The sequence below is a fragment of the Chaetodon trifascialis genome, chromosome 22, assembly GCF_039877785.1.
Source record: "Chaetodon trifascialis isolate fChaTrf1 chromosome 22, fChaTrf1.hap1, whole genome shotgun sequence".
NCBI lineage: Eukaryota > Metazoa > Chordata > Actinopteri > Chaetodontiformes > Chaetodontidae > Chaetodon > Chaetodon trifascialis.
In genome coordinates, this window is record NC_092077.1 from 17,076,959 (window position 1) to 17,089,975 (window position 13,017).

The 13,017-nt window shown below is 45.2% G+C and overlaps 1 protein-coding gene across 6 annotated transcripts in view; it reads left to right on the forward strand.

The window, feature by feature from the left end:
• The window catches only part of syt1a (synaptotagmin Ia), a 147,338-nt gene that overhangs the window by 124,840 nt on the left and 9,481 nt on the right, over window positions 1–13,017 (forward strand). For all 6 annotated transcript variants that reach the window (XM_070991556.1, XM_070991560.1, XM_070991555.1 and 3 more), the window contains 3 exons: window positions 4,971–5,138; window positions 5,788–5,955; window positions 10,065–10,182. In XM_070991556.1, coding sequence (XP_070847657.1) covers window positions 4,971–5,138; window positions 5,788–5,955; window positions 10,065–10,182 — 454 coding nt within the window. The remainder of the gene's footprint in view (window positions 1–4,970; window positions 5,139–5,787; window positions 5,956–10,064; window positions 10,183–13,017) is intronic.

The window sequence follows — 13,017 nt, forward strand, 5'->3', positions numbered from 1 at the left end:
GCGAGGCAGCCGTTCATCTGACCCACTTTCAGCTCGGTGACGGGCGCAGTCCAGAGGCACGATGGCCTTCAGGAAATGCTTTTTTAACCCAGACCCTTTGAGCACATGCGATCAATGTGAGCACCGTGGGACTGCTGCAGGTGATGGCTTTAAGGCCTGGCTGTAGGTTCGTTTATGAAGCAGGAGGCTGTGTGAGATTTCAGTTATCACTGAAGAGGTGGCAGCTCTGAAAGAGAGAACTTTATGGAGAACAAGGATCATCTAATCTTTGGGTAATTTGCAGTCGTTTGATCACCGTTGAAGCATAAAGATGGTGCGGTTTTTTGATGAAGAACCAGCCCGGTATCCCTGGAAATCATGCTGTGTAATTCTGCAGCACAGGGTTTAAGGCTGAAGTATAGTTGATATAAAATACTCAGTGTGCCGTCTGACCACGTCTGAGGGCAAAGACCTCTCTGAAAGGATACACTTGAAAGCGGGGCAAAAAGCCGGCCGTCGTGAAGGGGCTGAAAAACGTTTCAGACAGCTTCCTTGAAAGCATGTTTGTTGTTGCGCTGATTCATGCTCACAGAATGTAACAGACGTAGTGGTCTGCAGGAGGAAGAAGGGAGCTCATGAGAGACCCTTCCCACCTTCATACTAAACCCCTCAAACTGCACTTTCTCACCTCCCTTCATGGACAGTCGGATTTTAAAGCTCCAAACGTTCCCTGACAACATTAAGCTTGAGCACTTTGACACTGAGGCCATTAATCCATAACACTCAGCGTCAATACTGGCAGCCATGTACTGTGTGGAGCAAAGTTAGGATGATAGAGTGCTGTGATCTGCAGGGTTTGCATGATCATCCAGTATTAGCCTTCCTTTGAAAAACTCCTGCTGTTCAGTCTAACTTCTGATTTTGGGTCTGAATCATTTGCACCCATAAATCTATGAGATGTCAAAGATGAAGGGCCGTCAGTGCTAGCAGCCAGTCAGCATAGTGGGTCATGAATAATCAATCCCAAACAGCCTGTTTAAGTTGACTTTCCACATATGATTGTCATCCCAGTTTGTCTTAAAAATTAGAAAATTCGCCTCATTTAAAATCCTGCCACAGGACTGATAAATAGTGTATATGAACTGGAAAAGAGATGATCGCTTAAAAAGGGGAAACACTGACTCGTGTGTGCACAGATGCTGAGGCAGGAGGATCAGGCTGAGTGGGAGAAGACGTGCAGATTAATGTCAGGTCCTCGTGGCCATGAGTCTCCGCTTTGTTTCTGTCTGTTAACCACCACAAATGGCTGCTGCCCCTGGTGTTGATGATTCTGGGTTTATACACTAATGAGAGGAAAAGGTTTTGTAAAAGATCCAAATCACTCAGGGAGCGACGACGCGGCCGCATCAGGCAAACACACAGCAAATGAAGCACAAAGAGCCCTCTCAGCGCAGCAGGAAGGGAATTATAATGTCATTCCTACTTTCAACATCATTACCATTTCCATTGCTCTTTTTGCAGGTCAAGTGCAGGCCGGCTGCTCTGTGTCCAGGCAGAATATGGAGAATTTTAAGCTCATTATTAAGAAGGGATGGATTTCAAAACAGTCATTTCTTTTTTATCATTTATTTCAGAATCCCCCCTAGACAGTTCATTTCACACAAATCAGTAAATATTAGCCAGGAAAAGGACTGTTGGTCCTCTTTGGACGTGTGTGTGTGTGTGTGTGTGTGTGTGTGTGTGTGTGTGTGTGTGTGTGTGTGTGTGTGTGTGTGTGTGTGTGTGTGTGTGTGTGTGTGTGTGTGTGTGTGTGTGTGTGTGTGTGTGTGTGTGTGTGTGTGTGTGTGTGTGTGTGTGTGTGTGTCACAGCAGAGCCATGATGCACTGGGACAAAGCTCTCCAAGATAAGCTGCCAGGGGCTGAATGGCCATCCTGAACAGCAACACACAAACAGAGAGGGGTTAATATCAGCTTAGTTAAACAGAAACACCCTCACAGATGTGCAAACACGAAGCCGTGGCTGCTTTTCTCTGCACGGTCAAAGGTGTGACTGTCAACAGTCAGGTGATAGCAGGTGGAATCAGAGCTGGAATATCAGATCGTTTGATTGGTAGAACCATAGAGTTGATAAATGGGAGGAGGTTCTGGTTCTAGAGGTGTTTTTCCTCAGAGTTGATTAACAAAAGGACGCATGACTCTCCTGATAGTTTAAGGATCACGTGTCGATTTATATTATGGCCACCGGTTTTAATTCTTCTGACGTGCTACGACACCCCTGAGCCTCGGCTGCTGCGGCACAGAGCAGAATGGCAGCCGTCACCAAAGTGACTGAATTCATCTGAAACTGATAAAAAATTGAAGTGAACTGATTGAAGCTGCAGTTTTCTCAGCAGAGTAGTCTGCATCTTCTGTCCACTGTTAGCGCCACATTTAACAGGATCTGAAGCTCTGTGATTGGACGTTTCTTGCCAAAATGCATCTTGGGTGGTGTAGTTACCTCACGTTTTATGCACACAGGCTCGACTTTTTTCAGTCAAACACAGACAGTCCAAACCACAGAGGAATCAGGGGCGCCCAGAATAGCAGCTCTGTTTGGCCCGTTAAGCTTGTTAGTAGTCACCCGAGGATGTGGGATGAGTCGTTTTCATAAGTGTATTTTAGAGTATAAATTGTTAAAAAAAAACAACAGATAATTGAATTGATTTAATAATAACTATTAGTTGCAGCTCTGGCTATGATATGTAAATTACACAGAGTGGAGCGCATTCAAGAAATAAAACAGTTAAATGAAGTGGTAGCAGCTGGAAAATTACCATGTAACACCAAATTACTCTAATCGGTTATTGTAATTTAAGGGGGTTTTCCTCAAAGTCACTGCTTTCACTTAAACCAATTTTGGGGAAATTAGGATGAGAAGGTGATTTTAGGAAAAGCTCGGCAGACTCACATTTGGGCACTAAGTGATATTTGAGGAAAAAGCGATGAAGTTAATGCATGATTTTACTTTCAGGAGTGCTCTCCGCTCAGCCTGGTGTTGAACAGAGGTGTTCCGAATGAGATTTGGGAAAAGCCGTCGTGAGTTGATGTTGTGAACGTCAGCTGCGGCTTCGCGCGGCGCGAGGAAACATACGACTAGCCGAGGAACAAATCCGCATTTCCGACCACGTCCTGCTCTTATCGCTCCTCCAAAGCAGCGTCCTCTTCCAGTAAAGGTGGTGTGACATGCTGTCTCTGCCGCAGACTGTGCTGATGGACGGGTGCAAATCAGAAGGACGGCATGCAAGGATGAATTACTGCACTCAGAGTTCAAGCGTCATTTCACAGCACTGCAGCGCTAAACATGGTTACATTCAGGTTCAGGTAGATCGCAGCCGGAGTAGGTATGTAAATATTTCACAGTAAGTGACGGTGAGAAGCTGCACACACAGGTGCAATTACAGAAGCCATATTTACGTCAGAGTGGTCCATTGAAATCCATACCGGCAGTCATTTCAGCGTGTTTTCAAGGTAACGTCAAGAAAATGTTGTGCACACCCTGGGGAGCGGTTAATCAATCGAGGATGCCTCTTCCTGTCCATGATGTCTACATCTTGTGTTCGCTACGCTCATGTGTGATGTTTGTTTGCGTGTGTTTACAGCAATCTGTGTAATCAATACTCCATCATTTCATGAGGACCTTTCACACCACCACCCAACACAGATCTGTGCAGCGTAGTGCCGAGGCAGCGTGTAATATGGGACTGGCCACATTAACCTGTGCTGTATCCAGTTCAGGTGTGGGTGTTGATGCTCACATACAGAGATGAAGGGCAAAGTAAACTCACCTCATCCTCACAACATAAACTCATCATACATAGCATTGTGAACACTAACAAACTGTGAGGTACATTTAGTTCTTTTCAGTTTTAGTTATGTAAACGTTTGCCGTGGACAGAAGAACTCTGGAGGAAGAAATCATTTAATTAGTCGAATTAAACATGAATGTGTGGAAGCGAATTGCCAAGAGTTTTTAAAGCTGAAGCATTGGACGGAGGCCAATATAGAAGCACAGATGGAGCTGTGATTAAAGTAGAAACATTAATTGATGAAGACTTTGGTGCATTCGTTGGGACCAGGACCTGATCCTGGGAAAGCTCTGCCGGCTAACTTAGCTAGAGAGCTACGTACACGTATTTATATGTAGATTTCTAGACTTTCATTTGTGTCCACATTTGATTAAAGTACACCTTTTTTACTTTATTCACCTTTTCTTTTTGAATGTCCAAAAAAAAAGCTGTCATCTGTTGGCTTTTCCTAAATTAAAGTGATGGTTTTCAGAGCAGCTCTGCTTCTCACAATATCTCAAAGTGTAGGACAGAAGAACCAGAAAAATGTTTGATTTTCCGTCTGTAAACTGGTCTTCCTGCATACTGGTGGTGAGGTTAGCATTCCCCACCTTTTTATTTACCACTGTGTCACTTGAGGCACCACACAGGAAGCCGATGCAGCTCCTGACAGCTGTAGAGCAGCATGGCTGAGTGCCCTGGTCAGCCTCCAGATTGCTGCTTGATGGCTGCCTGATAGGAAGTTGATTGACTGACTAGCTGGGCCTCCTGAGAGGCCTTTGAGTAGAAGCTCTGACTGGCAGGTCAATCAGCCTCCCAGGCCCCCTGTCGTGGTTATCAATTATTGGCCTTATGTGAAGAGAAACAGCCCTCTCATTCCTACTCTGACACATCCTGACCTTTACGATCTCTGGCGCCAGCTGACATAACCTTCGAATATCACCCAGAAAAATGACACTGAGTCATCATTATGAAAGAATAATGGCGAGTGATATCAGAAGAGAAGACATCCGACTAAAAAATCCCATCTGAGAGCAACGATTAGGAAATATTTCTAGTTTCTCTTTGAGGATGTTGGTGGGATGAAGGTTTGAGTTATGATCAGTCATTAGTGGACAGTCTGAGACGCCCTCTCTCACTTTTCAACCCTTCGTCTTCCTCTTTCAGCTCATTGTGGGGATCATCCAGGCTGCAGAGCTGCCCGCCATGGACATGGGCGGCACATCTGACCCGTACGTAAAGGTCTACCTGCTGCCGGACAAGAAGAAGAAGTTTGAGACCAAAGTCCACAGGAAGACCCTCAATCCTGTCTTCAATGAGCAGTTCACCTTCAAGGTACGCCTCCCACGAGCCGCTGAACATTTGCCTTTTTGTCGCTGGAGATCTTTTGGTTCCACTGGGGGGGGGATGCTTGATTCCAAGTCTGTGAAAAAAAACAAAAACAAAACAGGACAGGTGATTATAAGCGCTGTCAAGATGATTCTGTGAGATAATGTCAAGGACAAGCCAGAGTCTTATCTTTCCCTCACTCTTCTTCTTTTGTCTTGTAACAAGCTGTTTCCATGTAATAAGTTTTGTCCCAAAATTGAAGGCAATCAAGCATCCCCCCCCCCCCCACACACACACACACACACACGCGCACACACACACCTCACCTGTCTTTTACCTGTCCAAGCTTGCAGGCCTGATAACACACATCTTACTCTTCTTGCCCAGTAATTAAGAAATCTATGGAAGTCCAGGAGCGACAATATTAGATTAAAATGTGTGAGGCTGAAACTTTCTTCAGAGTTTGAGAAGCTTGTTGTTTTACAGTCAGAGGACTTTTTTTTAATGTGTTTTCATGCTTTCAGGTTGTAGAAAGTCCTCTTTTCAAAGAGATGCTATTATGTATGGAGGACAAAACGCTGTTCGACCAGACTGACGGCCGAGAGGGCAGAAAGAGCCAGAGAGGCTCACCTGTTGCTGTTGTCGTCCCGCTCAGGTGCCCTACGTGGAGCTCGGTGGAAAGACGCTGGTGATGACGGTGTACGATTTTGACCGCTTCTCCAAACACGATGCCATCGGTGACATCAAGGTGCCCATGAACAAGGTGGACTTCAGCCACATAACGGAGGAGTGGCGGGATCTGCAGAGCGCCGAGAAGGAGGAGGTGAGACTTACGAAGCCTGCGTGGGCTGACACACATGCCGAAAGTTCAATCACTGCGGGGAAAATGGGAAACAAGTGGGTTTGAAATAATTTTGTGACCCCCGTCTGTGCGTCAACACTCAGATTTGTACATCTGGTCGCTGCCGTTTCAGTAATAACAGTGTTTTTATTGGTGCCTGCATAAGTGATATCGCAGTGATTATTTTGCTGTGTTCAGCAGGCCGTTTGTGCTCGAACCACAGATGTGGCGCCGTGGCTGAAGTAATCCATCTCCCCTGGAAATGTCACTTAATCAGATGTCCACACTTCCCCTTCAATTAATACAAGTGTGACTTTGCAGGCAACAGTTCAGGAGATTCAATTTTCATGGTAAATGTCACGGCATATAGCACATGTTGCCAGGGGAACCTCATTTTTAGCATTACGGCGCTTTGATTTAAAGGTTAATTATAACGGTGTCGAATGGCTGCTGGTGTTGTTTGAGTTGAAGGGCATCACGATGCTTCCTTAGCGTTCGGCCGCACGGCTGCACCTGCCAATTTTACGCCCGGCTTGAACCAGCAGAGCGATGCTTTCATTGTGGAAGCTCAGCGGAGAGCCGAGGGAGGCCGTTGAATCTGCCGCTTTCCACCCTCTGATGGACTGATGAAAAGTACTGAGGTGCTTCATTATTGCATTCATGACTCAAATGCTTTGATCACAGAGTGCCGCTGAGCAGTGATTTGGATACAGATGCAGTGATGCTTTTGTCTGTTTGTCAAGTGTCTGCCTCAGGAGCTGCACCTCATTGTCTTGGCTGTTTAGCATACGTAGCTTTTAAAGATTGCAAACAAAACTTTGATTGTAAGTCTAAGTTTAAATAAGAGGTTCAGCATTTTGGGAAATACACTCACTTGTGTATTGTTGTATTTTGCTCAGAGCCAGGCTAGCTGTTTCCTCCTGCTTTCAGTCTCTATGCTAAGCTAATCTACAGTAATCGCCTCCTCGCTGTAGATTCATACCTACTTTGAGTTTCAACATACCAGTTGCAGTAATGCAACATATAATGCTCAGATTAGGACGAGGTGCAGGATATGTAATCAAAATTCAGTCAGAATAAATGAAGGAGAAATTATTTTAAGTGTTTTAAATGACTCCAAAGTCTGACATCTACCAGAGCAGCATCAACCTACAACTTATAATCAGTATAAATCAGCAGGAATTTAAGAAAGGGGGCATTTTATTCCTTTATTAGAGAGTCAAGAGATGACAGATGACAAGAAAAGTGGGGAACACAGGAGGGAAATAAGATGCAAATAAAGTCAGCTCCTTAAAGTCCCAGAGCGCCACAAAAGTCCATTTCTGTGACAGGAAGTGGTTCATTTTTCAGACTGTTTCGCTCTTTTTCCATGTTTCTTCTGAAACACTGGATACTCATTCCTCGAGGCATCCCGAAACATTCAAATGAGGAGGAAGAGTCGCTTTCTCGCCGAGCTGTTCGCAACCGTAGATATGTGCAGGCTGTGATTGGGCATCGCGAGTACACCTGTTATAAGACATAATAAGCCAAAAAGTGTTGAGAGCGGCTGGGTTTAAACCACAGGAAGCTCTGTAAGGACTGAGCAGATCAGCCCAAACACACAAACAAAGAGCTGCTCTTTCAGCTGTAAAGCAGAATAAATAAGATGAGAGATTTAGTCCATCCAGGTGACACAATCCTCTTTACTTTAAGGTCAAATATGAAGTATCAGGTTCTGAAAATGCCCTTTAAGTTGAAAAGCAGCTGTTGGCCTTTTACAGTCTGTAGGACGTATTAAAGCGCCTGGTCACTGCTCTTCACTCGCATAATTAACTGTGGCTGTTTCTCCGCTGGCCTCCAGCGGGGGTGTGTGGGGGGGGGGGATTTGTGTTGATTAAAGCGAGGTCCTTCTGATCAGCGTCAGGCCGTTAAGTCACTGGTTTTGCAGTGTAACCAGTCAGGCCAGTGGACGGTAAATGAAATGCATCACCACCTTTTACAGCGTGAAACGCCGCAGCCGTTTCCAGCGCTCCGATTCGGAAAGAGGAAACGAGCTTTGATTGGAACTTGATGAAAGACTCCTGAAATAAAACAAAGGTCGATATTCAGGTCCGCGTTGCCTCCGATTTATAATCTCCGTTCAAAATGGCCCCAAGTAAAGCAGATGTGACCTGAGCGAGAGTTATCAACTGTCTGCTGCCCGTGTTGATGGTCGCCGCTCGCCGCTCAGTGTATGATAATGAGGCTCGTGTTGTGATTTGTGCGAACCAGTCAAGTGATTGCAGTCAGTGCTTTTCCAGCGAAGTGATGGCTGACAAACCAAAGTGGGAGCCAGTATTAGAGAGCGCTCAAACCAAAATAGTAAAGTGGAAGATTGAAGACATGCAGGGAGTTGTTGTGCGATTGATTGGATGCGACTTTGAGGCTCTGACTCAGATGCGCTGTGATACGAAGCGTCGCTTTTGTCACGCCGCGTCTCGCGTCCAATCGATGCTTTTTGTCACTTAAATGTTCATTGAATCTCTTTTTCTGCCTGATGTGTTTTGATCTTCAGCGTAAACGCTTTTTGATTCGCACACTTTGATAATTGTCCATTTGCACACCACAGCAGAGAAGACACACATAAAACACACAGATAATGAAGCATTTTCATTTCATAGATTACTGAAGTACTGAGGAGCAGTTTGGAGGTACTGGACTGCACTTACTTTACTCCACTATATTATTTCATGAGTATTTACTGTCCAGAATCACACTGATAATACACACTGTTATCAACAAATATATTGTGATTTATTGTATGTATTACCACTGAACTGCATCAATAATGACAAGCCAATAAATACTAATCTTCGCAGTGAGTACCTTAACTCTGATGCTTTTACTCAGGTAAAATTTTGCCTGTAATGAAAATCTCTTGTTCCATCATCATTTGCAGCAGCAGCTGCAAAATAAATGTTTTGACATTGCACACGTGCTGCAGCTGAGTTTCTCCCTTCACAGGAACGGCAGTGGAAGTAAAGGATCAGTGTGTGTTTGCTGTGATTTCTCTGTTCTTCAGTGTTTGGACATTATTTTCCGTTCATACTCTAAAAGAGCCGACAGCTGGCTCTCAAGATGACTAACCTCGTGAACAGCTTGTCCTGCAAACAGATGAGCAGAACACTTTGGACAAAAGAGTGTCAGGAAATATTTGTGTTTGTCTCCGAGAGGAAAACTTTTCATTTTTATTGTGATCTGCTCACGTTCTGGATAAAAACTGCTGATTTTACACAGTGTTCAAACGTTGTTTTTCACCATATCTCACCTGTACACCACTTGTTCTGCTTTCTGAATTTTTGCCGCCATCTTTAAAGAGGATGCTGCTGCAGTGTTTCTGGAGGCTCGGCCTCGTGGATTGATGCACAAAAAATACTGGTACAAAGACACAAGTTCACAGCTGGATTCACTGATTTGCCCGCAAGTTGATGAAGAAAACATTTTCTCTGATTTCCTCCAGCTGATCTTTTTCGACTCTAGACAAAAATCTTTGCTTGTTGATAAAAAAACTGCTAACTGCTAGCAAGTTAGCTCGGTTAGCCCTGCAGCTAGTGGTTCTATTAGCTGACTGAGCTAGGAGCTAAACCTGAGTACGTTCCTTTACTCCCTCCTTCGCTGCAAATAGCAAGCTATGCACCAGACAGCGCTGTGTGTAAGAACGTGTGCACTAAAAGCAAACATCTTTCCATCAGGTATGTAAATGTTATGCATACATCCACCTTTATTCAAACAGGACACTGTAATTACTGTAAACAGCTTCATAACCCAGCGTCAGTGTACTGTACTTTAACCTTAAAACCATTAAACGTTTCATCTCGACAGCCAGGTACACGCAGCTTTCATTATCCTGTTCATGGAGAGGAACCCAGTTAACATCAACACGTCTAAACTGTTAAAAAGGCAAACTGGAGCTTGAGCTCTGGTTGACTGAACAGTTTCTAACGTGCTCTGGGGGGGAATTTACGAGCCTCTCAGTGAGCATCTGCTGCGAGCACGTGATGCGGTAAATTTGGATTTCAGTAGTGGCCGTTAAAAGCGTTCTCACCTCTGCAATGTCTCTGCCCGTCCAACAGCAAGAGAAGCTGGGCGACATCTGCTTCTCCCTGCGATACGTTCCCACCGCCGGCAAGCTGACCGTGGTCGTCCTCGAGGCCAAAAACCTGAAGAAAATGGATGTGGGAGGCTTGTCAGGTGAGGAGAATTGTACTGGTGTGTGTGTGTGTGTGTGTGTGTGTGTGTGTGTGTGTGTGTGTGTGTGTGTGTGTGTGTGTGTGTGTGTGTGTGTGTGTGTGTGTGTGTGTGTGTGTGTATGTGTGTGTGTGTATATGTGTGTGTGTGCGCGCGTGCCCACTGACGTTCCTCTGACAGGCCCTTTGTCTGTAATTATACATGCACTGCAGCTCACACTTCGCCTCTCCTACAACTCTGCTAACAACCACCCAAATACATCACTGGTCACAATTAAGTTTGTGGAAGAAAGACGACGGCTTTGCCCCCAAAAGTTCAGATTGTGAGGAGACCGAGCTGCTCAGAGCTGATGTGACACAGATTCCTTCTGCGGTGGAGCTCCAACAGTAAACCCACACAGGATTAAGATCGATTGATGACAGTTATCACAACACGGTGTGCACAAACAGCACGGGGTCAGTCCGTCTTCTCCCATCAAACCGAAGAGGAGCCGGCGTTCCATCAGGGACGCGTTTCTTAGTTTCCCTCGTAGAAGTTTTAATGTCGTGCTGTGAAGCGCAAAGGGACGAATCTCATTTTGTAAAACTGTGGGCAGCGAGTCGGCAGTGTGGGCAAAGGTGCGTAGCAGAGCCAGCTGTGTGCAAATTACAGCTCTGAGTCCAAACACACCTTAATCGCTGTACAATTAGAAAGCTGGCACACAGAGGCTCATGTTGGACTGGATTTGGGAAACCAAGACTGCTGAAAATTATAGTTTGTCCCACTATAACTGTTGTCCTTTAATTTTGTTCCTGCCAGGCTTTAAAGACCTCGACAGTTTTCTCTTTTTGTTTTCTCCTCGTCCTCCATCACTTTGATGTTAATATCTTTGGGGCTTTTTGGGCTAAATGATTCTGATCTTCACTTACAGCCTTGAAGGATGTGATGTCGATGTGCTCGTGAGAGAAACCGGATGAAATGTTTCATTTAATTTAAAGCTCCAGCAGACAGGACGCATCGAATTTAGAAGCAGAATCCCACAATGTGACGGCGTTAACGAGCCAGCAATCATAAGATGACATGACATGATGCAGAATACACTAAAAACACCTTGACCTCAAGCTCACTTCTCCCTCTTTCCCTCCTCCTCCTGGTCTTTTGAGGTTTATCAAAGCGTAAATGAGCAAAAGCCTGTTCGTCGTTTTGTGTGTTTGACGCAGATGGATGACACAAGTCAGTGTCGCTTTCTTACCTGTTTGCATCGTCATTGCACAGTTAGCGTATCGCACAGTCTGATGCAGATTGTTACCAAGGCCGATTTTGCACGGCGTGTCCCAGATTGCTATCATCTATAGGCGCCTTGACTGCGATTCACACGAAAATCCGGCATTTAAACACTGAGGTTTGGATGTAATATTGATCATTTGTGCACACAGAGCCCACATGCACACACTCAGAAGCAGAAATATAAAATCAGACATTAAACTGCCCCTCCCTCCCTCCCTCCCCCCTCCCTCCAGCCTCTCCTTTGACTTTCTTCAGTGGTTTCATTTGAGATTCCCCGGCGTGCACTTCCCTCCCGCCTTGACTCTTTCTGCTGCAATTACCATACACCTGGGTCCACTTGCTTTCTGCCTGACAGCCCAGCCTCTCCATATAAGCCTAAACATCCTGCAGTACAGTAACACGGCGCACATTAAAAGCTCAGAGCTCCCTTTCATCTATCAGACCGGCTCGAGCAGCCATTTGGCCGGAAAAAAAAAAAGAAACACCTCCCCCGCTGCCATTTTATGCTGCTGGCATTAGCTCTCACCTGTGCCCATTTGCATTGTGGGATTGTCAACATTTTGAGTCGTCCGCCACATCAGCCAGACAGTATGAAAAGAGTGTGAATCTGTTCCCTTTGAAAGCCAGGATTCGCTGGTACAGAGAGGAGAAATAGCAGGGAAGCCAGACAGTTTGACACCACATACCGTATGTCACAGTTAATTGGAGCATGTTTTATCCGTGTGCACTGGTCTGTGCGCTTCAGGCTGAATTATTAGCTTGCAGTAATAGCACAGCGCATGCTTCTAATTACACGCAACCAGAATATACTCTAAATTGCAGTTTGAGTTTTGATTTTGTTTGTTTGCGACTGCTTTGCTGCTCTGAGACTGGGCTTAAAAGTATAGCAGATGGATGAAATAATGGGCAGGTCTGTAATAACAATAATTAGCCTCCATCCACAGGGCGGCTCAGCCGGAGCTTAAGGAGGAGGACAAGTAATTGATGGCCTGGGATCAGCCTTCTCCTCTATTGTCATCCTGTTTACCATGCCTAATTATGGCTCACAGAGGAAGATGTGGGTATTACCATTAACCAATGTATAATCAGAAATAATTCTTTTGATTGGCTCCTCATGAAACATCCCTCCAAATCTACCTCCATGCTCTTACAGAAACACACTTTTAAAGGGATGTTTTGAAAGGTGCAGTTGGCGTTCGGTGCTCCTCAGGGTTGTCGGTGATGCGGCGAGCACCATGCTGTTTAGCTGTCGTCTCAAAATAATCCCGGCCTCGTTGCAGGCGAGTTACTCCTCTCTCTGCTTGAGCCAACCACACGGCGAAGTGTAGTTACCATACATATCCATTACGTTAAGTTGTGGACAGATTTCAAAGATCTTGAAAATCCAGCAGGTGGTACAACAGCTGAAGGCTAGAAAGTGAGTTAAAAAAGGAAGTTCTGGCAGCAACACTTCATTTAACCTCCAGTGGATGTGTTGTGTTATTTTCTGCTAACGGGCAGTAAAATGTCACTTATTGTCTGTTTAAAGTGGTGTGTTTTACAGTATTTCAGCCTACTACAGTACAGTGCATC